This window comes from Athene noctua, chromosome 1 (assembly GCF_965140245.1).
Source record: "Athene noctua chromosome 1, bAthNoc1.hap1.1, whole genome shotgun sequence".
Taxonomy (NCBI): domain Eukaryota; kingdom Metazoa; phylum Chordata; class Aves; order Strigiformes; family Strigidae; genus Athene; species Athene noctua.
This window is the reverse complement of record NC_134037.1, coordinates 196,053,973-196,078,082: the sequence shown is the minus strand read 5'-3', so window position 1 is coordinate 196,078,082 and position 24,110 is coordinate 196,053,973. Positions and strand designations below refer to the sequence as shown.

The 24,110-nt window shown below is 41.2% G+C and overlaps 2 protein-coding genes across 3 annotated transcripts in view; one reads left to right on the top strand and one right to left on the bottom strand.

The window, feature by feature from the left end:
* Positions 1–203: 203 nt before the first annotated feature.
* Positions 204–12,838, bottom strand: C1H2orf49 (chromosome 1 C2orf49 homolog). Of its 2 annotated transcripts, XM_074909252.1 has the most exons (5): positions 12,680–12,838; positions 10,712–10,878; positions 4,921–5,044; positions 4,672–4,800; positions 204–1,754 (listed from the first exon to the last, which is right to left on the bottom strand). In XM_074909252.1, the coding sequence occupies exons 1-5, from the start codon at positions 12,815–12,817 to the stop codon at positions 1,698–1,700; spliced, it is 615 nt and encodes a 204-aa protein (XP_074765353.1). In that variant the 5' UTR covers positions 12,818–12,838; the 3' UTR covers positions 204–1,697. The 2 variants fall into 2 exon arrangements, with proteins under 2 accessions (XP_074765353.1, XP_074765346.1); XM_074909245.1 differs by having other exon boundaries at positions 4,672–5,044.
* Positions 12,839–14,117: 1,279 nt separating this feature from the next.
* TGFBRAP1 (transforming growth factor beta receptor associated protein 1) overlaps positions 14,118–24,110 on the top strand; it is a 40,604-nt gene continuing 30,611 nt past the window's right edge. Inside the window, exons 1-2 of the mRNA XM_074909234.1 lie at positions 14,118–14,274; positions 17,183–17,884. Of these exons, the coding sequence (XP_074765335.1) occupies positions 17,200–17,884 (685 nt within the window). The 5' untranslated portion in view covers positions 14,118–14,274; positions 17,183–17,199. The remainder of the gene's footprint in view (positions 14,275–17,182; positions 17,885–24,110) is intronic.

Genomic DNA, 24,110 nt, shown 5'->3' with positions numbered 1-24,110 from the left:
TACCAGACTGTTACACTAGTGTAAGGACCAGCACTTCACATGACACTAACTGCTGCTAAAACTCCAAAGTAGCTACTGAGCTTTTTACCCTGTAAGCTTCTTCTTAAGTTCTAATCACTTGGAGTCCTCTGAAATATAACCGTATAAAGTGAACAAGTTTAATTACATCACAAAAACAAGTCAGCACTATTTCGTTTGCTTTTAATTGACTTTATTTAAATAGGATAAGGCTACTTAAAAGACAACTCTTTACATACAAAATGTACATTACATTAAAGTTTGCTGTACTCAAGTACAAAAACTGCACAAGTGTTTAGTAAAAGGGAAACAGCACACTATTTCAAAACACATTCTTACCATTTTACATCATTCAGGAAGTGCCTTTTATGTCCTAACAGTGAATGGAGGATTTCTGTCAGTAATGAATTCAGCTATAGTTTTTGGTTTCAATATTAACCAATGTTAAAAATGTAAACAAGCTCTCAGATCACTACTGACAGCTTCTTTTAGTGAGTTAACTAAGAGAATTTAGAAGTTGATTCTTTTTTTGTTTATTAAGTCTGAGAGCATAATTATTGTTTACCATCCATATCTAAAATGGATCTAAATTGGCTTCACCCTGAGCCACTGAGATTTCAGAAAAATGTTTCCATCAACTTAAGTGGATTTCTGCCTTATAAGGGACTACCAATAGTCCAGATGAAACACCAAGTTTCACAGAAAAACAATATCCATCTTAAATTATCAATGGAAGGGAAAAAAAGTTGGGTTTTTTTTTTTTTTTTTTTTTAAGAGTGTAACTACATACACTAATGCTCTCAAGGTACTTCTTTGTCTTCCTGTCCCTGTCCCTCTCCAATAGTTACCTCAGAAAGCACTGGCCTACATTCCACGGGTTTTCCCCATATTCTATAAACATAACTAACAAGGAAAACAAGTAAATTTGCTACATCAGCACATTTTTACACTTACGCATGTATAAAATATGCCTATGTATCTAAGAGAACATGGCACTAATCCATTCACTACTTCCTTTCAAAGATTTATATCAAACAGTCTAATGGCATACTTCCATCTGCACATTTCTTATTTCATACGTCAGTAAGAGAAACTTCAATTTGAAGTAATGCTGTTAAAATAGTTCATCTCTTATCACCAACCTAACTTGCACTGTAAATTCTACACTCCTGTGCAACAAAAAGGAAAAGATTTTGTCTCAGACTATCTTATCGGCAGAATGGTCAGTTTTCTTATCTAAATTAATTATCTTTTTAAAACCAAGAAGTCTCTTGGGATCACTCTGAATCGCAATAGCTATTTTAACTATTTAACCAGAAGTGAAACACAACTGATTCTTACTGAAACAAAAAAAAATATTTATATGTGTGAATCATAGTGACATGCAGTAGATGAACTATAATAATCTTGAAAACTAAGGGGGGGGGGGTTACTATATTGTAATATTACCACCTTTTAAAGAAGTAATGAATTATCTGGTGTACATGAGTAGACACTCTTAAGGTGACTGGTGATAATGACTCCAGCTTTACAACAGGGAACTTTTAAACTTGTTAAAACTTCACAGCAATCTGAATCCCTGTAAGGTTTAAAAAGAAGTGTACTTAAACTGTTTAGATATGACTTATCTGATTGAAAATATGGGAGTAACATTTATGTTTCAAGCACCATTAGCTGTTTCACGGCCATGTAACATGCTGGATTTTCTTCTTTGCTTCCGTAGGCTTTAGGTCATTCTGAAATAAAAGAAAATATATAAGTATTCCTAGATATGCTGTGCAAGTAGGAGTTAGTAATTAACCTGCCACAATCAAATCTAGTACTGGCTATTGTAGTATTCAGCTATATGCTACTACACAGTTTTCTATTGCCATCTTGTGGAGAAAGTTAAATATCACAGAACTTCTCTAAAGAGAAAAATAAAGCCACTGAATTTAACTACCTCCAAATCATACATGCCTTTTGTTTTTTCTTAATCCTACAATTAGTTATGCAAAAATATCTTCAATTAGGCAGCTGAGAAACGGGTACATATTGGAGTTTCAAAACATACTTCTAAAGTTATTTCAGACAGCCTTCTTAAAATACATGTTGAAACCAGATTGTATAAGAAAAAAACCATACAACTAGAAAACCAAATTTGTTTTGTCAAATAGTAAAAACATTAGAAAAAGAGATGGAAAAGTTGGTCTTCCTTTGTAATGACCTGTATAAAAAGCAAAACAATTGCCAATGTCTCAGATGAACTCATTTTTCAAGTCCCGCCTCAAGAAACCAGAAAAAAATCAAGCAATCCCAAAGTAAAACAACGGCAGATTGAAATGCTGAAATAATTACCTTTCACCATCTAAAATAAGAAAAAAAAATCTGAGAAATTAGAGTTTTAATAGTTCACACAAGCAGAGTAAAGACAGGTATATGAGTTTTCAAGAACATTTTGCAACACACTGGTTTGGGGAGCACAATCTAGAGATCTCTCCTTAAGAATTTCGGTATTAGTTTATTTACAGCAATCCTGCAGATTGCAACAGCTGGAAGGTTTAAGGGAATTAGATCCAAAGATCAGAGGGATAGTTCTGTGCTATTCAGCACAAGAACTTCAGATTTTCTTGAAAGTCAAAGAAGAGTCACTTGCTTGAAAAGGCAATTGTCATTATACTAAAAATATATCAGGCTTTATACTCTACAGCCATCTGCCAAGTATACTGGTTCTTACTGGCTGCACCACTTATTACTCAATACCACAACCTTTAATTCCAGACAGTAAAGTAACATCCATACAACACACTTGCCTAACTTCAAACGTGTCTGACCAACATCAACCAAGGCACAACTGAACTTACCCGTCTTAACTTGAACAACATAAACTGTGGCTAAGGTAGAAAGTCAAGTATCAGAGGTCATAACTTCTGCGTGTCAGTTATACAGTGTCACTTAAAAGTGTTTATCACTGTGTCTACAAAACATTTAAATTAAAGAAGCTCTGCGGGTATATCAAAGAAGTTTCAGATGCTCTGCAGGTTCACATCTGACCAATACTTTGAAGAGCTCTAAATACTAAAATGTTAGTAATACAGCCAGTAGGAAACACACCTCGCCAGCATAAGTTTGACTCAGGGCCTCAGCCATGACTCTTGTAAAAGTTGCTAAAGCTGTCTTTCAGAACAGCCATGTGCTTAGGTGCTTGTGTTTAACAGATGTCTGGTGGAACCTACCAATCCAGGCAGCAAGGATATTACCTGTATTCTTGCACAAAAGGATTTTAAAAAAAAAGAGATTAATAGCATTTCATGAAGGCAATATTGAAAAAGCAGAAGTTAGGTCTGGTGTCCTGGGAAAATTTTAATCAATGTAATTGCTCACTGCATATCTAAGTTACCCCTGCAGTTCAACTGTGAACAGGTATTTCTATTCCTCTGAAGCCCAGACTTATTCCAGCTATTCCCGTATTCCAATGGAAACGTGAAAATTCCTTCATTTGTATCATGAAAGAATATGACAGAAATATAAGACTTGCCCATACCTCATGGCATGTTTTAAAGAGGAGATAGCCCATTGCTCCTTGATCACTGACAAGCCCTTGAAGACTAATCAAACCTTTGCAGAAATAACCACTGTTCTACCTTTCTCCCCAACTGGCAGCTACAATCAGCACTATTTCCTACACTTTTAAAGATATGCCCTGCTGAATTCATATATCCTGCCTTAGCAATTCTCTCATCACTTCAGCTCACCAGCCTCATTCTGCCCCCATCTGTAATGCAGTTCTCCTCTCTACAGAAAATTTGTTTGCAGCTGAATCTAACTTGCAGATGGAAGGTAACTTATTTACCTTAGCAGCTCAATCATCAGCCTTCTACTTGAGACCAGCACCCTTCTGTTCAAGATCTCAGTGTGTCTTTTTCATCATCTTACAGAAGCCCAGGTTCCTGATTAAGATCATCATGGCTCAAAACGAGCACTCGACCTTTGGCCTCTCACTTCAACTATTATGGTTTGTTGTCATGGCTTCTCACTCAGACCCACAATCTAGGCAGCTGTCCAGATTTTCACATCCAGTTCCTTCCTCTAGCGTGCCAATTCCTATGTGAGATTTCAAACAGATGGCGTTCTTCCTCTAAGGATATATTCTACAGCTCTCAGCATCTCACTTCAGTTCCTGTAACATTTCTTTCTTCACTTTGACAAATGAAAGCTTGTCCTACTCAACCATTCAAGTGTGATTGTTACAAATAGTATTCATTTTTTTTCTTCCCTACTACAAGAAACAGACCACTTGTCCTATCTTTAAGGCTGTTCATGTTGTTCTGTAACACCTGTTCTTTCAGACTGACCGGTAGGATTCTTTTGTTTGTTTTATTTGACTGCTACCAGCACCACCTTAAGTATTACCTACTTGCTCATTTTAAAATTACATGCATGTTTTCTACAAAGATGCCTCTCTCACACACAGAAGTTTCACATGGACAAGTACAAAGGACTCAATTTTTTTCCTTCTAATCTTTCCTAAACTAGCTATTCTTTTGCCTGTTTCTGAATAAAGACTCTGCTATTTCTCCAGAATAAAATAATCCTGAAAACTCTTAAAAGGTCTACCTCCTGAAAGTTTCTATTTAAAAAAAAGCTGCAAAACAAGATACTGAACGTACATACCGGCAAATCAGATTCTTCTTTTGGAACAGCTCTCTTTAACTTCACAACAGTAGTTCCTGCTACTGGAGACAAAGGGTACACCTTCAGACTAGCCAACACACTGCTGTTAGTCTTTGAAATATTGTTCTGCTTAGCCTCATTGCTCCCCATTCCCAACTTAGCGTCCTCTGATAAACTGGAGGCTGAAATGTATGTTGAGGCATTTGAAGGAACTGATAATCTTCTAACAGTGTTGGTGGTGCTTCCAGCTGGAGGAGGTTTTAGGCGATCAGCAGCTCCATTCTCTGTCTTCTTCACCTTTATGCTTGTACTTGTTGAATTGCCATCAAATACAATTAATGGTCGTTTCCTTAAACCTTCCACTGTTGTAACACTGAAAATAAAACATTATAAAATTCTCAGAAACATAAGCCAAGTGATCCAAAAATAGCACATCCAAGACATCAGTAGTAAAACGGAATTTAACCTTGCTTAAAAATATATCCCCGAGTACTAACCTTAAACCCTTAGCTGCTCCAAACTTAGCACAAAAATTGCTTCCAAAATATAAAGGGGGAGGGGGCAGGGGATTGTGTGAGGAACAGTGTTTTCAGCAAAGAGGGTTGCGTGAGGAACTTTCTAGGCAGACGATGACAGTTGTACGACCAAAGACCGTATGCTTACACCACTGTAGCTACCCCAGAGTAACTGAAGAGATAATAGTTGTTAAGCACCTCAAAAGGTAAATATTTGAGAAAGCGTGTGCCACCATACCTACACGAACAGCATCTAATATTCCAACGCTTCTAAATCTCCCTGTTTCTACTCTTATTCAAAATCATAATGTTAGAATAGCCTAAAATACTCTCAGACAAGGAATAAAAACATTAAGCAAAAAAAGCATACCTGTTTTTGAAATAAGCTGTCTTTGAACAGGAACCCTAAGCTGATTTGATGACTTCTTTTTAATAGTTTGTCCCTTTAAGCCTACATGTAGTCAGAGCCAGCCAATTTAGTAACAAATGATTCATGAAAAAGGAATACTATCAAACTAATATCAAAACTGTCGTATCATAAAACATCGTGACTGTCCAAAAATAAAGCACAAAGTTGTCATTGCTCACTCTACATGAATTTGGAGTTTTAAAAAAGCATTGCTCAAGAATGACAAAGTGTTTAGAAAGTGCAGATTTAACAAACAGAAAACCCAAACCACCATTAAGTTATTTAAGATTCTTGTTTGGAATTTTGGTATACACTTACTGTTTAACCACCTAACATTAAACAGAGGAATAAAAGTTGAACTATAGGGTTTTCAACAATATATTAATTTATAATTAATAAATTTGACAATATTGTTAGGCTAGAACTATAATGTTAGGTCTCAATGGACTTCAAAATAAGCCTCAAGCAGACTCGATTCTTTCAACTTGGAACATCATCAGATTAGTAGCTGCTGCTGAAACTCACATATAAAGAAATTACACATCACTTGCACAATTTACGCCAAGACTGGAGGTTTCTTAAAAAAAAATAAAGGAATCAAAATTTAAGAGCTCACAGAGCAAGAGAAAGTTCAGCTCTCATTCAGTTTTGCTTCTACATCATTATCTGTTCAGAACTTATGCCACATAATCCTCTGCTTTTTCTATTCATCAGGTTCCCAGAAACAACAGAGACAAAGAGAAACCTTCAATACATTTGGGACTTGTTTCTCAAGAGATCAGACACAACTCTTTGGCTTATATCTACAGTAGATGCGGTTTCTAGAAGAGCTTCTACAAAATGAGATTAGCTTCCAAGACCAGGGGTGTTTGGCCAGGCATGTTGTTTCAGCTAAATACTACTGAAACAACACTAGTATTTAACACATCCATTAAATTAAGGAGTATAAATACACTGGAAAATCCTAAAAAGCTGACACCCACTTCAAAAATAAAAACATGGTACTTTTTGCTCACTTTGGCTTTATTCAGAATTTATTCAACACTCCTGACAAGCAACACATTCCCCAGCAGCCTTTTTTGGAAAGCTAGTTTACAAACTATGTGAAAGAAAATATTTTATACCTTTTTGCAGTCACCTTCCTTAACATAAGAAGTTTGCTTTTTCTATGGAGTTTTTTTCTAAATTCAGCTTGGTAAAGACTGTCAAGTCAGGAACTAACTGCAAGTCTAAAAGGACTGTTATCTATTCTAAACTGAATTTTAGAATTGTAGCACTTTGTACAAATGACCACATGCTACAATACAGATAACATTCCCAGAGAAACACTTTAGGACAGTTCCAAAAGAAATCTGGATGCTGTACTGTCAAGAACTGTCACATCTAATTTTTAGATACATGGCTGACAGAACACAGAGCCTTGGGTGTGACATTCACTTTCATTATATAAAGCACAGGCAGTGAAAAGTTTCAGAGTAGGACTCATGTTAGCCAGCACTCTTCTGAGAGACGACACTGACACTAGCTAAGAGTTGAAAAGCACCATTTTGGGATTGTGTCCCCTCCTGCAGGACACTCTGTGAAACCTGTATTTCAAAGAGCAGCTCCTACATCCTAGAGAAACGTTCTAGCCACCCTTTGGGCGGGGCTGGATGGAGGGCATGCTCTAATCCTGCTGGTTACTTTGTAGCACATGGTAAAGATTACAAGATTTACTAGAGGCAGCAAAAGCTTCTCTACATGAGCAATCAGAATTTCAACTGTTTCACATGACTACTCATGTAGTTGGGATGGCCTCTGAGCAACTCCCAATTATGAGGGCCATTTAATGAAAAATGCTCCTATTCTTGTCTAGCTTAGCCTGGTACTTAAGGTAGGACCCTAAAACCAGGGAAAACAGTAGGTTTTAGCTCCCACCCCCTGATTATCCCAAATATTTGCGTGTTACCAAAGATTCTCCTCTACTGTGAAAGTCTGAAACTGGCCAGAAGTACCATGTTTTACAGGGAACTCAACACTACTGGTGTATTAGCAGCTCTCAGAGGATGTCAAAGCAGCCTTCCAGGTGACTAAAGAGAAATGGTGAGCTCTACCAAGGCCACAGCCCTGAGCATGCACAGCCACAGTGCTCCTGGAGACTGAGAGTTTGTAGGTGAGTCTTCAAACTTGATGACACTTCAGAAACTACATATACATTTTGAGATTCATACCAGTCTCCTTCTTCCAGAAGGCAAGATTATCTTACAGAGCTACAAAATTAACTGTCCCTGAACACAAATACTTTCTGAAATGTTTGAAGTTGGATAGACTTCTTTTGTTTCTATTTGGTATGATTGTCTGCAAGCTGTAATATTCAGTAATAAGATGTATAAACCATCATCTGTGACACCTGTGATCTGACTGTGATGTTTGATTGCATTATTGAGGTATAACACCTTACTGCAGCTCAGCTGATATACAGCAAGTCTTTTAGGACATGCCATCAATCACAAGCTGTAAAACTAAACACGATATTCAACACTGACTTTAAAATTTCAAGGTGTTTTTACCACCTAACTGTAACTACTAGAGGCAGGCAAACACACACTGAGCTGTGCTGATCAAGTCTCCAAGGCTCATATTAATTCCAGCACCTGTTGTAGAGCTGTGCTTTCCACAAAGGAACTTGTCAGAAAATTACTCTTATTCAATCCATCAGTCTATCTGACTTCTAAACTGAACAGCACACTTAGTTCCCATCTCTGACTTGCACATAACTTAGAGCCTCACAATACCTAAGAATTTTGGTTTGTTTTTAAAAACAGGAACTCCAAGTTCTACTTCTTCTTCTGCACAACGGCATCGTGCAAGTTCTGCTTAAGTGGTGTACATAACTGAAGAAAAGTGTAGTATCTTAATATCCAAAAGATGATTGAATTCCCTTCATTCTTTCCATCAATATACTAAAACTGAAGTATTCCCTGTGTAACTTTTACTTACTGAGAAGTGTTGAAAGTCTATTTTTCCCACTTCTCTGAGGTTAGTAATACTAGCAGTAAAAGATTAACTTTTCTAGACAGTATTTTGCCAGCATTTTTTTCAAGTATAAAAGATTTAATACAAGCAAATTTATAAAAGATTTAATACAAGCAAAACCAGAACTGCTGGAAAATCTTAAAACTGTCTAACAACAGAGCAAATGGCAAAACCAGGGTAAAGAAAAGGAGATTGGCAGATTAAACATATCTCTTTTTACTTACTATTTTCCCAGCAAATACTACATAGGTTTAACCATTACTGAATTTTAGTATAGAAAAATAAGAGCCTCTAAACTTATTCTACATATAAACTCTGTATGAAGCCATTCTCTCATTGAAAAAATAATATTGCCTCATTCTCTCAAAGACATCCAGCCTGCTATCTTTATTTCTTTGATAAAAAATTCTTCTACTATTTCATCACACCAACAGTTTCTTATTATCCAAACACTAATCTCATGCTTGCGTCAAGTTGCAAGTTGTAAACAGAGGTACTATAACCTTTTATGCACATGGAAAAAAACCAGAACTGATATAAGACAATACAGTGTTCTAGCCCCTGCTAAAAATTTTAAAAATTAACAAAACAAAAAAAAGAAAAAATCATTTGATAGAATTTGTTTAGCTCTTTCCAGTTAGAAACCTCAGTAAAGCTAAAACACATTCATGAAATCAAAAAGCTGTAATACTGCAAAACTATAACAAGAATTTCTATCCACCTTAGGATTTACTGCTGAAGCTAAATCAGAATGCCACCAATGCACACCATACATCAAAGTCAAAATCTTGGGCAGGGGGAAGGTTGGGAGGAGAAGTGATTCAGTAAAATAAACTTCTGAGGAAGATTTTGCTTTCTGATCAAATACAAAGAGAAGGATTTTGAAAACACAGCAGAATGTTTCTTTCAGAAAGCAGATGTTAGTTTTGAATTGGACACACAAAGCTGCTGCAGAATACACCCCTGACTCTAGAGTAGACCAAGCCTGTCCAGGGAACAAGCATAATTAAACATGCTTTAGGAACTTCTCTTAAACACTGTAAATATGATTATTATTTAACAATTATATGGTGAAACAAAAAATAATTAATTCTTCTTCATTATAAAGAACCTTGAAATGTACCAATAACCTGGTACCAATACAGGCTGGGGCATGAAGGGATTGAAAGCAGCCCTGCACAGAAGGACTTGGGGGTACTGGTGGATGAAAAGGTGGACATGATGCAGCAATGCGCACTCGCAGCCCAGAAAGCCGACCACGTCCTGGGCTTCATTGAGAGAAATGTGGCCAGCAGGCTGAGGGAGGGAGGGAGGGGATTCTCCCCCTCTACTCTGCTCTCATGAGACCCCCGCCTGGAGTACTGTGTCCAGCTCTGGGGCCCCCAGCGTAAGAAGGACATGGACCTGCTCAAGCAGGTCCAGAGGAGGGCCACAAACATGATCAGAGGGCCGGAGCACCTCCCCTGTGAGGACAGGCTGAGAGAGTTGGGGTTACTGAGCCTAGAGAAGAGAAGGCATGGGGAACCCTTACAGTGGCTACCCAGTCATTAAAGGGGACCTACAGGAAAGATGGTGACAAGCAGGGCCTGTTGTGATAGGACAAAGGGTAATGGTTTTAAAGTAAAAGAGGGCAGATTCAGACTCGATAGAAGGAGGATTTTTTTACAATGAGGCTGGTGAGACACTGGAAGAGGATGTCCAGAGAGGTGGTACTTGTCCCGTTCTTGGAAACATTCAAGGTCAGGCTGGACAGGGCCCTGAGCAACCTGATCTAGTTGAAGATGTCCCTGATCACGGCAGGGGGGTTGGACCTTGAAAGATCCTTCCAACCCAAACCCTTCTATGATTCTACAATAAGAAGCATTTTAAGCTAGTTACCATTAATAACATTTGGATGACAAAAAAAGACTATCTTCCCCTTTTTCCTATTATTGCAGCAGTAGAATCTAACACTTCTGACACAGGAGAGCTGATTCGGCATTCTCTGTAAACTGTAACAATGCCCCAAAGCTGTACAAGTTTCATTAATCAAGAAAACTAAGATTAAACTAAACTCATTGTCCTAAATTCTCCAAGTCTAGCCCAATAAAAGTTAAATTACCTTTTATTATTACTGTTCAATTCATTTTGCTGTCTTTTCTTTTCCATCATTTTCCCCCATCTACTTTTTGGTAAGTCACGCTGAGGAAGGGGAATGGCATGTTGAATATAGAGATCAGTGAGACCATCTTTGTCCATCTTTACATCCTTCTCAACTAGTATATTTTTCTGCGGGAAACAGAAAAAAAAAAGAGTTAGTATTATGACAAGTTCAAAGCAAAAGCATCCTAATGGCTTTTTTTTTTTTTTTTTTTCAAAAACCACTTTAAGGTAGCGTATTGGGCATAAATGCCAGGGTTTCAGAAGTGAGGTGGCTGCAGGGGTGACCAGTGTGGAGAGGTCATGAACTGCCCTAAGCCAATGACAGCCTGGCCTCATGCCTTCCTACTGACAACTTTCCTTGTCCACAGAAGTGTGGATTACACTCAGTCTCTCCCTTCAGTGAGGCAATGGGATATGCAGGATGTTTGGGTCAGTGCACAGTGTTTTCTTTTTCCACTACCTGCAAACACATTTCTTCACATATCTCCTCATGTGCCTCTTCCTGTACATCCTTTTGTGTCTCCTGACCCTGGTGTCTGTCACTCTTTATTAAGTGCATTAGAGCACAGCTGCCATAAACTCCTCTGCTTGAAATGCTGGTGTGTGATGGACTGTGTCAGACAGCTGGATCCAGCTGCAACCAGTACTGGGCATTTCATCACCTTCACCCACACACGTCAACCCTGCAGCCTCTCCCTACGCAAAACTCTGCATTTTTTCCCCCCAAAAAATAGCAAAAAAAAAAGGAAGTTATGCTAGACATACTGCTGCTGATGACTGATGTTTTCATGCACTCTTAAACCCTGAATCTAACTACTGTATCAGAGTTCTTCTTCACACCTTTAAAAAACATGCAACAAGAACATAACGCAGTTCAAACTTACAGGTGCGGAGCCATACTTCCTTCCCCAGTTCTCAAAAAGTTGCAAAGGGAGATTTCTAATAACTGTCAGTTACAACAGAACACCAGTTTTCTTTCTGATCGTGCGTAGGGTTGTGAAAACAAAATTTCTTGGTACCTCCTGCCAAATTTATTAAAAGAGAAAAAACCCCACTAACTTCCTACAAACTAGGTCACTGAAAGCAGGTCAAGTCCCTGCCACTACTGGTTTTGGCAACACTTCATGACTTCTGATATGGGCCTAAAAACTCACGTGTGGCATCTTTGTTCAAATAAAACTACACGGACAAAAGCATACAAAAATTCAGTGAGCTCACGCACAAACCTAAAACTGCAATTACTGTTGTTTCACTCACCTAAAATTTTCAGGCAAGGCAGTAACAAGCATTACAAATCACATCAACTGAAGCTTCATATGGTCCAAAAGTGTTTATAACTCACTTTCAAACTCATTTTTATGCATATTTAAGCATTACCTTGACTGATTATGTGGGATGCATTTCCTTAATTCACTGGGTATGGACGTGGCAACTTTAACAAAGATAGATTCCACTAATAATTTTTACTGCATGCAAACACATATGTAACAGACATGCTGCTTTGGATAAATTACTCTTTAGCAACTACAGTGTTCAAACACAGCTCCTCTGCAAACACGGGGCTATCTCTCACATTACAGGCCTCCTCTAAGCAAGCCCCTAGCCGACAGAGTACCGACTCGGGTTTTGTTTGTTGTTTCCTGAACGCTTCTTGCACACCCGTTAAGGGCGGTACAAAGACGGGAAGCCGCAGGAGGTCTGGGAGAAAACTTCCAGTGCAGGTGATGGGGGTAGGAGCTTCCCTGCAGGGTAAAGCGGAGAAACAAACAGGGCAGGTCTAACGCAGAGGAGGAACGGGACAACAAGCATAGGCCGCAGGTCCGGGAAGCGTCCCTCGCCGCCGGGCGGGACAGGCGCCGCACCCCCCCCACCCCGCTTGAGGTGCCGCCGCGGGGTCGGGCCGCTCCCCGGCGGCGGCCAGGCGCACCTGCTCCAGGGTGAGCAGCAGAAACTCCTCCGAGAGCAGCTCCGGGTGCAGCAGCAGCTCCGACTCTGGGCGGCCCGACCCCCGGTCCTCCTTACGGCAGCCGCCACCGCTCACCCGGCCCCTTCCCTGCGCCGCCATCTTCTTCCCCCGGCGACCCCTTTACCGGCCTCCCACAATGCCGCGCGGGAGCGGCGCTCGCGCGGAAAGCGACGCGCGGGAAGTGACGGCGGGGCGCGTGGGCGGCGCGGGCGCTTTTTCGGGTTGTCCGTCGGTAAATGCGTGTGAGGGAGCGGCCGCCAGGCCGGGCCGGTTACCTGCGTGGGACGGCCGGGCCGGGCTATTGGCGGCAGCTAGACACGGGGAGGGAGAGGGGGACTGGGAGCGGGGTCCAGAGCAGCCGCGCCGCGCCGGAGCCCGCTTTCGAGTGACGCGGTGGAGCGGGAGGCGGCGCGTAGGCCGGCTCGCGGGCAGGTCGGAGGGCGTTTGGCGTTGCCGGTGAGGTTCCCCTGAGGGGCGGGGCGGGGAAAAGGAGCCTGTTCCGTTGCAGTCCTGCCGGTACCTGTGGCACGTTGCCCCTGCCTCGGCTGCTGAAGTAAACGGGGCCTAAATCTCGCCCGTAAGAGCGGTAACCGCCAAATTAACGCTTCTTGTTCTGTGCTGGCAGAAGTTGCTTAGTAATTCCAAAGTCAAATAGCCGTGTGCTGCTTTGGGGTGGTAATCTGCTTTGCAAGTTGAAAAGCAGACAAGTATTACAACTGATTACATTAGCAAATTAACCGTGTTGTCGTTACAACGTGAAAGTGCAACGTAATTTGAAGTACTTGATGCGTTTTACGGAATTACGAAGCAGAGGCAACGGAGTAACAACAAAAATAACACGCACGTGGAACAATTCGCATATACATGACTACGTGTGGAACATGCTATCTGTATGCAGCTCATCTAAGAATATGAATTCAGTCTTTGAATATTTAAAATTTATTTAAGTGTACCAGCAAGCAACGTAATAACTGTTTGTTGACGTTATTTCACGTGGCGTCCTCAAAGCTGCCTTCTGGCAGTCTGGGCAGTTTGTTTCCTTGTGCTCGCCCTCCTCCCAAACCATCCGCAACTACCGTGGTTTCTTGTTTTTTCCTGGGAGAGCTGCTCTCTCCATCTACGCTTATCCTTCGTACGTCAGGGTCGGACCGGTCCGTAACTGCGGCGTTCGGGAAGAATAACGTGCCCTCCGGCCCGGCTGCACGGACGCTCCCTGCCCCGGCCGCGCCCCCGGTGGGCGGGGCTAGGCGAGGCTCCACCCCCCGGCGCCGGGTACCCCACCTCACGTGACCGGAAGGGCTGCGGCCTCTCCTCCTCCTTCCTCCCTCCCCGCCCCTCCGGGAAGCGGTGGCGCCGCCGCGGGGCGGGGCCTGTGTGGCACCGGAAGCGGCGTGTCCCCGTGCCCCCGCGCCCGCCGGCGGAGCCCCGCGCGCCGCGAGGCCTGGGCGTTGACAGCGCGGCCTGAGGCGGCGCCCGCACCGCCCCGGCCCCGCACCGCAAGGCCTCGAAGCGGCGGGCCCGGCTCCCGGTGTGGCGGCGGCGCCTGGCGCTGGCAGGTGCCGGGGGCGGGCGAGCGGGAGGACAGGCTCCGTCGCCTACCGGGGTGGAGGCGGGGACTGCGGGGCCGGTGGCTGCCGAGCCTGGTTTGCGCCGCCGGGTTGGGCTGCGGGCGCGTGACGGGGGGGACGAGGGCGAAGCGAACGGCGCCGCTTCTGCCGCTGGCCGGGGCGGGCCGGGTGCTCCGCCGTGCGGGCGTGCCCGGGGTGAGGCGGATTCCCGGCTTCCCGGGGGCTGCCGCGGCCATCCCCGGCGCTGGTGTGGGCCAGCACCTCCAGACCTTCCTGTCTGGAATTGTATGTAAAGGTCAGTTAGGGCTTGTGAGCATTTAATTGCACGGGGCGTAGGAGTAAATGTACGTGAGAGGGCAGCGCGGAGGTAAGGTAGGAAGGGTGCTGGCTGGCAGGGCAGCAGCGAACAAAATGTAAGTGCAAAGCGAGGTGTTACTTAACAGAAGTGGGGGAGAGCTACTTTCCACTTCTTACCGGAAATGAGTACATGCGGGGTTATCAGTGCATTTAGGAAAATAAAATTTAGTAGGCTGATAATTTGCTTGCCTATTGATTACTTTTTGACAGCAGACATCCCCATTTTCTTGTTTTCCGGAGTTCTGAACATCTTAAAAGTAGTGTACTGACATCCATTTGTGACTCTGGCGTGACCTCTTGCACTTTAAAGGAACAGCATGTTCTGTAGAACCTGTTCCTTTGCAGTACGTGTAGGTCTCTAAGCTCTTGAAAATGAAAACAAAACAAATGTAAAAAGAAATCACATGCAGATTATGTGTGTTTCCATTGGTTGTTCTTACAAGCTTTTTTCACAGCTTTTTTTTTTTTTTTTAGCATGGATGTTTAAATTTCTTTGCTACTAGACTTATGTAGTACTATGTTATTTTTTTATTCTTTCTACTCAGGGATGGTATATCTATTTTGAGTTCTTTTATGATTTTACTTTATATCTACTTTAATTTAGTACGGGTTTTGGAGGATTTTGAAGGTTTTTGACACATCTTTGTCAAGAGCAAAATTCTGTAGCTCTCCCAATGGTGTACATTAACGTTTTTACCTTGGGCTACAGGAGCGTTAAATTCCCTGCCCAACCTCTCCAGACAATAGTTTATCACTTCAGGCTATACACAAAGGCTCTTAAAAATGACTGGGTTTTTTGGCAGTCAACCTTTGGACAGCCGTCTTTAACTTAATAAGCAGTGTTTCTTTTGATAACATTGAAGGATAACATAGCTATGTTGCCAGAGACTGGCATTATCATTTTACCCTAAGCTGTTTCTCTAGCACTTCCTGGTTGTGGGTTTTCTTGTTGGTAGTCGGAACACTAATTTATATCCCAGGTGAGGTTGCAATTTGAAAATGTCATGGAAGCCCAAACTAAAATCTTTAACTTCTGAATGAAAATAGGAAGTTCTTGGCATAAAAGATGACTGCCATCTCTTGGTAAAATGCTTTGCTTCTGGCTATATTCTTAGTTTGATCTGATTTTATTTAGTGGTTACTTCTGCGTTGTGTACCTTACCTTTCCTCACTCAGTTTTAGAAAATTTTGCTATGGTTTTCAGTGTTCTCTCGCAAAAGCGAAGGGGTTTTTTAGATGTAATAATTTGAAACAAAATTCTTTCTGATTTACATTTAAGTTCAGGATTGTTCACAAGAGCATTTTGTTGATGTTGGTCTCCGTTGGTCCACAAAAATTTCATTTGATGTTTTGTATCTTCATTGTGCATATGGTCTACAAGTAGTAATTGTATATGTTATTTCTTAAATTCTTTCAAGATGTTCAGTGTTGTGTCTTCCCCTGTGTTGGCTAAGTGGTTGTTGCAGACAAGTCATGACAAATTAAAAGGTGATTAAACAAGGGCAGCAATTTCTCATTTGCTTTTCTTTGGAGTGTTGAACACAGATGTCTGACAATTTCTTATAAAAATAACACAAGTCTAGAGTACAGTAAAATTACATGGTTTTTAAAACACTATTAATTGCTTCACAAATTGCATCTGTCCCTTGACAGTGCTTGATTGCAAAAGGGTAGGTATAGTTTGCAGAACGAATATTAGAAGTGGTGCTTAGTGCTTAAAGACAGACTTTTGGAATGGTTGTGATAGAGAACAGAAACTCTTTTCATTTCTGTGATATTGCGTCTTCAGTTTAATGAATGCATTACAGACCACGATTCCAAATTTGCTGTGTGTATGTGCTTTATAATTGCTGGTGCATGTAGTCTGATACAGAGAATGCGTAAATAGCACTGAATAAAACAGACACTGCAGATAATAAAAAAACCACAACACACAAGCCAACAACTTTTATTATGAGTTACCTTGGTTATACCTTTGAGTATACCTTGGCTAAATTATAATTTTGAGTAGCTTGGAAGTTGTGTATTTCTGATTACTGGAGAGCAAGGAATGTAAAATATGTGTTAAAATAGAATATGCCTATGATACTTCATTAAGAAGTTATGTACTAATAGGCCTAAATTGAGTATAAAGCAGCATGAGTTGTTAACGTGTAGCACTAAATAGCTTGTGGCTTCTCTAGAAATCTGAGAGCCGAAGCTTGTATATAAGTTCTGGCAGGAACCACTTGTAGGGCCAAAGTGTCTGGGAGAACCAACAATATGCCAGTTACTTGCAGAGAAAGCACCACTTCAGAATAGCTGGGCACTGTTGTGAATCGTTTCAGAATAGACTTGAAGTGGAAGCGTACAATTTGATTTATTTCTGTGGTTCTTGATGTGCTCATTATGGCTTGTGTAATCAGGTTTGAAATAGGGTATAGACTATTAGAAATGCAACACTGAAGATTTTTTTTTATTGTTGAATGTTAAATTTCTACCTCTGATATTTGACTATGTGTGTGGAGGTAAACAGTGGGGTTTTTTTCTCTTTAATCAGATCACCCAGAAGACACAATGAGTGTTAAGGCTTTCAAGCTCGTTTCTGCTGTTGAGCGGGAGATGTTAATGGGAGACAAAAATTACATCAACATTGAATGCATTGAGTGTTGTGGAAAGAACCTCTATATTGGAACCAATGACTGCTTTATCTATCACTTTCTCTTGGATGAAAAGATATCAACAGCTGGAAAAATAACTTTTGCTGCCACCAAGCAACTGCATAAGTACCTGGGCTTGAAGAAGCCTGTGAGTGAGTTGAAAGCAGCCTCTGCCCTCACTAGGCTTCTTGTGCTTTGTGACAACACGATAACACTAGTTAACATGATGAACTTGGAACCTGTCCCCACTGGTGCTAGAATCAAAGGAGCTGTGACATTCGCATTAAATGAAAACCCTGTGAGTGGGGATCCTTTCTGTGTCGAAGTCTGCATTATCTCGGTCAAGCGGCGGACCATTCAAATGTTCATGGTGTTTGAAGACAGAGTCCAGATAGTGAAAGAAGTGTTTACTCCAGAGCAACCTTGTGCTGTGGCTGTAGATGGTTATTACTTATGTCTTGCACTTACTACACAGTATATAATTTTGAACTATAATACTGGCGCCTCCCAGGATCTGTTTCCTTATTGCAGTGATGAGAAACGGCCAATTGTGAAAAGGATAGGCAGACAAGAGTTTCTGTTGGCTGGCCCCGGAGGCCTAGGTGAGACCAAGGATTGTAATTTTTTTGCAATTTTTTTAACTTTTCTGTTTTAATTTCTCTCAATTTGGGAAGTAAAGCTTAACTAGTTAAGTGTTGCTCATGATAATAATGATTTTCTTCACAGGACTATACTGGAATGTTGACGTAAAAAGGTAAATGGTAAATTTATAGTAATACTTAGTACCAAAACTCTCCTGTGCTTTTTTTTAGTGCCCAAAAATCTGATTATTTGTATTTTAGTCCTGTCTGTAGAAGGCTTCATTCTGCAGCAGTAGTACCTTGCAGCCCAGAGTAGAAACATTGGTTGGTACCAAGTGAAAGTTCAGAGGCTGATATCCTCTTTGTAGTGACTAGTCAGACGGGGTTTAAGGAACCCCATGTTGCTGTAAAATTGCCATAAAATTGTTGAATTAGTGTAGATGAGTTAATTTTTTCCTCAGTTGCTCTTCGGAGAAGTTCATATGAAGTCCATTTTATAGCTTGTAACAGATTTGCAAATATGTATGTTGTCCTACAGTGTTACTAAGAAATGTTAGTGGAAGTAAACTGTATCCTAACTCCTGTAGAAGTAAACTGTCCTATCAGTAGATGATGTCAGATACCACCCAGTTTTTATGCTCCCTTTTGCTTAATTTTTTTAGTAGTATTTTTCAGCTCCATATTACAGAAGATTAGTTTAAGTATTGCAAAACCAAAGTTAGATCATATGAAATAATGCTCTTGTCATAACAGACAGATGATTGTAAGGACTACTGCTGCTGTAATCTGTCTAAATCAACAATATGCTATGAGGTCAGTAATCTTGAGCTTTTTTTGGAAAACCTGCAATATCCCAGAGCTGACAAACCACAGGCAGAATGGTTTCATGCTGTTTGCCATATGACTTTCCATTTAGGAGATGCAGTTGATGTATTTTCCATGACACATTAGGAATAGCATGACACAAAGATCATAACTTTTTAGGCCCTTAATTCAGGGATCTCTGTGGGATTTAATTTATTAATATGAATTCCGAAGAAAAGCAAGAGTGCAATCGGTGGTTTATATTGAAGTTTTGTCTTGTGAGCAGAACTTGAGATATACATCAGCTCACCAGTTTTTCTTGAAAGAAGCAGAGACTCATTAGAATAACAGTTTATGAAAATTAAAGGTGTTCCAGGATGAACTTGCTTTTCAGACACAGGACTTAGCGAAGTTATCTTGGTTATCTTGATTGACCACTTCCTATTAAAACTGTTAGTTGTTTTAATGTTTAAATGTTTAAATACTTACTGAAAGTATTCCCTTTAGACATGTTTCTAAGGGATCCCATTCTTACTTTAATTTTTATTTAACTTTCTAGGAGTGGCAAACAAGATTCTGTTCAAGCAGTTCATTTCTTTTTTTGATTTAAGAAGAATTAGATATACTAACAGATATGCAATAGCATAGTTGTATTTAGTCAGAAAGCAGAATTCTGTTTAGTCTGAATTTTGCTTCTATCTGGTGTCCTGAAAGAGAGCAGTACAATAAGACATTTACTTATAAAATCCAACATCCTTATGTAAGTAGATTGTCCTGAGGTTAGAATATCAGGCATGAAGCAAATGCACTTTTGCAGCTCTAAACATGCTATAAACTTCCCTTTTCCACATAATACAATCAAACTGTATCTTGTATTAGCTCAGAAACCATATAAAGACTGTTTGGCATGGATTGTATAGTTTTTCCTTGCCTAATTCCGCTTGTGGAGTTTTTTTAATCATCTGTTCTCTATTCCCTTATCACCGTCGTTTTGACTAGTATTATCTATATTGCTGTTCTTCTTGGTAAAATTCTTAGTGTCTTTAACATTTGTCTCTTTGAAATTGTGAAAATGGTTGAGCACCTTTATAAGCTATAAACATTGTGTATCTTGGCATTCAAGGTAGGCCTCTGCTATAAGATGAATGGACTTGAAAAGGCTTGATGTAAATCTTCAATTCTAATTTTGGTTTGCTTTCATACATCTTATTCGTTAAGCCATGTTCATTTGGCACTTGGTAAAACATCTATGCTAAATTCAGCCTCTTTTACTGAGGTGGATGTATTCTGCATTATTTGACTTTATAGTGTTTGAAGTGACATTTATTTAAATTAATTTGCTTTTGAGTTAAGACTGGAATTTAGAATGGCAGAAAACAACTGCTTAAAGCAGTAATCAGAAAGTAAAACATCTCTTGAGTTTCTTGGGTATGTCACCTTTTTCTTTACCTGGACTCTGCATTTAAAACTGATTGTTAGAATTGTTCGCAGTTGATCCATAGACTTAGCCATTTGGTAATGTGGCTCGCAGTTAGTATATAGCTCATTCTTTCAAAGGGAGGAGAAACTTATCTTTTTTTTATTTAATGCATCTTCATTTTGTCCAGTAATTGGTTCATTCAGAATTGAAAATCAATTCTTTCTGATTATGTTTGAAACTATACTTCATTTTTTCATTTCTTGAAGCTCTTGTTGCATGTTTCTAATGAGATTCCCTGCTACACAGAAGGCTTTAAGTTTCTGAAAATTTCACCAAGCAGTTCTTTCATATTGGCATAGGTGGAGCAACTGCCCCCAAACATCAGAGGCCTCAGCTCAGACTGAGCTCCCAAGGGAGGGTGCAGCTCTTCAGGTCTTGAGCTGAAGGGAGTGCCTGGTGCCTCTTGCTGAGACTGTGGGAGGGGGAAGTTTTGCCTGCAGGAGATAGGTGCTTGGTTGAAGATTTCTGTTGCCAAGTAAAGGAGATGCAGGAGGAGGTCAGCAGAGTGCACAGCATCAGAGATGACAAAAAGTCAAATCTTCTCCAGGACTCAGGCATGAGCCTGAACCCCCAACTGTACTGAGGGAAGGGCAGGCTGAGTCTCCGCTTGTTCTGGGATAGTAAAGGCTGGAAGCTTATGGCTTCTCATAAAACAAAGAATTCTCCTTCTCTGTCTGCAGATCTGTGTCTGTAGAATACGCTCAGTGCTCAACAGTAACACATGAGAAGCAGGAAGCTATGTCCAGCAAATTGTCTCAGACTGTACAATGCAGTAGCACCAGGAGGAATTAGCAACTAATAGTAGTGGGAGACTCCATTGTATTGGAGACAGATTTTTCTCATCAGTACTGCTGGTGAGGAAGAACGGCTTGAGGAGGAGTTGGTGGATTGTGCAGGTCATCAGCTGATTGCCAGTTTGTGGTGATGAGGGATTTGGCTTTTATGACTATGGAACCCTATTTAAGGAAGAGATGGGATCCATCAGACCAAGTGAGGCAAAAGCATTTTTGCCAACAGGCTGACCAAACTGGTGAGGAGGATTTAAACTGGGAATGATGGTTGTAGGCTGAGTTGGCAAAGAGTACAGGATGGTGTAGGTAAGAGACTTCGTAATCAACAAACATGGCTGAAGAGGCCCTGCTTCAGGCATATGCACACAAAGATGTCTGTATAAAACAAAATGATGGTGAAAACTCTAACTTGTCCTGGGAAATCAGCACTGCTATCTGCTAACATGTAGGAGTATGCCTTAGGACAAAGCAGGAAGCAGCTGAGAGTTTATGGATTAGGGTTAGAGGGCAGACTAACACGGGTGACATTGTGGTGAGCGTCTGTTACAGACCCACCTCATCAGGAAGAAGATGTAGGTAAGGCCTTTTTCACATAACAGGAAGAAACCTACATTTGCAGGTCCTGGTTCTTAGAGGGCATTTGAACCACTGCACTACCTGCTAATGGGGCAGCACAGCAGGGCACAAGCAGTCCAGGAGATTCCTGCAGTGCATTGATGAGTGATGGAGAAGCTGATGAGGGAATGTGCTCTGTTGAACCTGGCTAGGGTTGTGAAGGTCAGGGGAGCTGCCTTGCTAGTGCCCATGAGATGGTGAAGTTCAGGATCTTGAAAGAAGGGAACAATACAAAAAGACCACAAGCCTGGTCTTCAGAACAGCAGACTGGATTGTTCAGGGACCTGCTTAAAAGAATCCCACAGGATATGGTCCTGGAGAGAAGGACTACCTCCTCCAAATTCAAGAATGGTCTGTCCTAATGAACAGGAAAACAAGCAGAGATGTCAGGAGTCCTGCATTAATGAACAAGCAGCTTTTGACTAAACTCCCAATATAAAAAGAAAGTAAATGAGGTGAAAGCAGGGGCAGGTGGCCTGGGAGGAATACAGAGACACTATCCAAGCATGTGGGATGGGGTTGGGAGGGCAGAGTCCTCCTGGCATTGAATATGGTGAGCACCATGAAGGGCAAGAAAAAGAGCTATTACAAGCATATCAGCAGCAAACGAAGGCTAAGGGAAGTGGATGCCCACTACTGAATGGGGTGGAGGACCTGGTGCCAAAAGACATAGAAAAGGCTGAGGTACTTAATGCGTTCTTTGCTTTGGTTGTTACTGGTATGACCTGTCTTCAGGAATCTTAAGCCCATAGGACCAGTGGGAAAATCTACAGCAACAAAAACCTACCCACAATAGAGAAGGATCAGATTATGGAACACTTAAATAAACTGGACAGACAAATCCATGGGACCTGATGGTGTGCACCCATGAATGCTTGAGTATGGTGATTGAAGTCATTGCAAGGCCACTCTTTGTTATCTTTGAAAGGTCACAATAATTGGGGAATGTTCCTCAGGACTAGAGGGAAACAAAAGTCTTCACTCCTCTCTTACATGAGAGAGAGAAAGGATACAGAGAACTACAAGCAGGCCAGCCTTACTTCAGTGCCCAGAAAGGCAATGGAGAAAATCATCCTGGAAGCTGTTTCCAAATATCTGAAAGACAAGAATGTGTTTTGGAGTGATCAGCATGATTTACAAAAGGGAAATTGCCTGACCAGCCTGATAACCTTTTATGATCAGATGCCTAGATTGGTGGGTGAGAGGAGAGCAGTGATGTTGTGATCTTCAGGAAGGCTTTTAATGCTATCTACCATAACATCCTTGTAGATAAACAGTTGAAGAATGCACTAGAGAAACAGTGAGGTAGATTAAAAGCCTGTCTTAAAGCTTTGTCCAGAGTCAAAGTCTGGACAAACTCGATGCCAGTCACTAGTCGTGTGCCCCAGGGGTCTGATAGTGAGGTCAATACTAACATCTTCATTAACAACATGAATGGTGGGTCAGGTGCACCTTCATCAAGTTTGCAAATGGTAAAAAAGTAGGAGATGTGGCTGATACACTAAGGGGTTGTGTTGCCTTTCAGAGGGACTTTGTCAGGCTGTAGAAATGGGCTGACAGCAACCTCATGAAGTTCAGCAAAGGGAAATGTCAAGTTCTGCACCTAGGGAGGGACAACCCCATGCACCAGCGTAGGCTGGAGGCCAACCAGCTGGAAAGCAGCATCTCAGGAAGGAACTTGGGACAAAGTGACCATGAGCTAACAACGTACCCTTGTAGCAAAGAAGTCCCAACGGAGTTGCGTTAGAAGAAGTGCTGCCAACAGGTTAAGGGAGGCAATTCTTCCTCTCAGTCCTAGTGAGACCACATATGGAGTGCTGCATCCAGTTCTGAGCTCTCTGGAATTACATGCACATACTGGAGTAAATGCACTGAAGGACCAGAAAGATGACTGATTGGAGCGTCTCACAGAGAGGCTGAGAAAGCTGGGGCTGTTCAGTCTGAAGAAGAAAAGGCTTGCAGAGATCTTAGAAACATGCATGGGGGGTAAAGAAGACAGAGCCAGACTGCTCAGTGGTATTGTATCCAGTGAAAGGGTGAGAGGCAGTCATTACAAATTGAAATGTTCTGTGTAAACATAAGCAGAAAAAAAAAAATCCTCATTGTGCTGGTGGTCAAACTAGGAAATAGCTCTTGGAGCAGATGTGGAGTCTCTGTTCTTGGGAGATACTCAAAACCTGACTGGGTGAGATCTTGAGCAACCTCTACCAGTTGACCCTGCCTTGAACAGGGAGGTTGGACTAGGCAGTCTCCAGAGATCCCTTCCCACTTCAACTGTTCGATTACTTCAATAAGTAAAAAATACACATTTTAAATACCTAATTTTAGTTTATTCCTCTTGCTTTTCCAGAATAAACTCTTCTCAGTGGTGCGAGGTCTGAATATTTGTATAGTGACTGAGTAGATGGAGAACTGAGCCTTTTAAGTTCTAACAAGCACACAGGTACTGAGCAGAATGATTCATAGAAGGTTATGCAGTGCCTTTTCTCAAGCTGATGACCCTGGATAAAGCAGTGTAGTCAGCAGTAACCAGCATATTCCCTTCTTGTTTTCACCC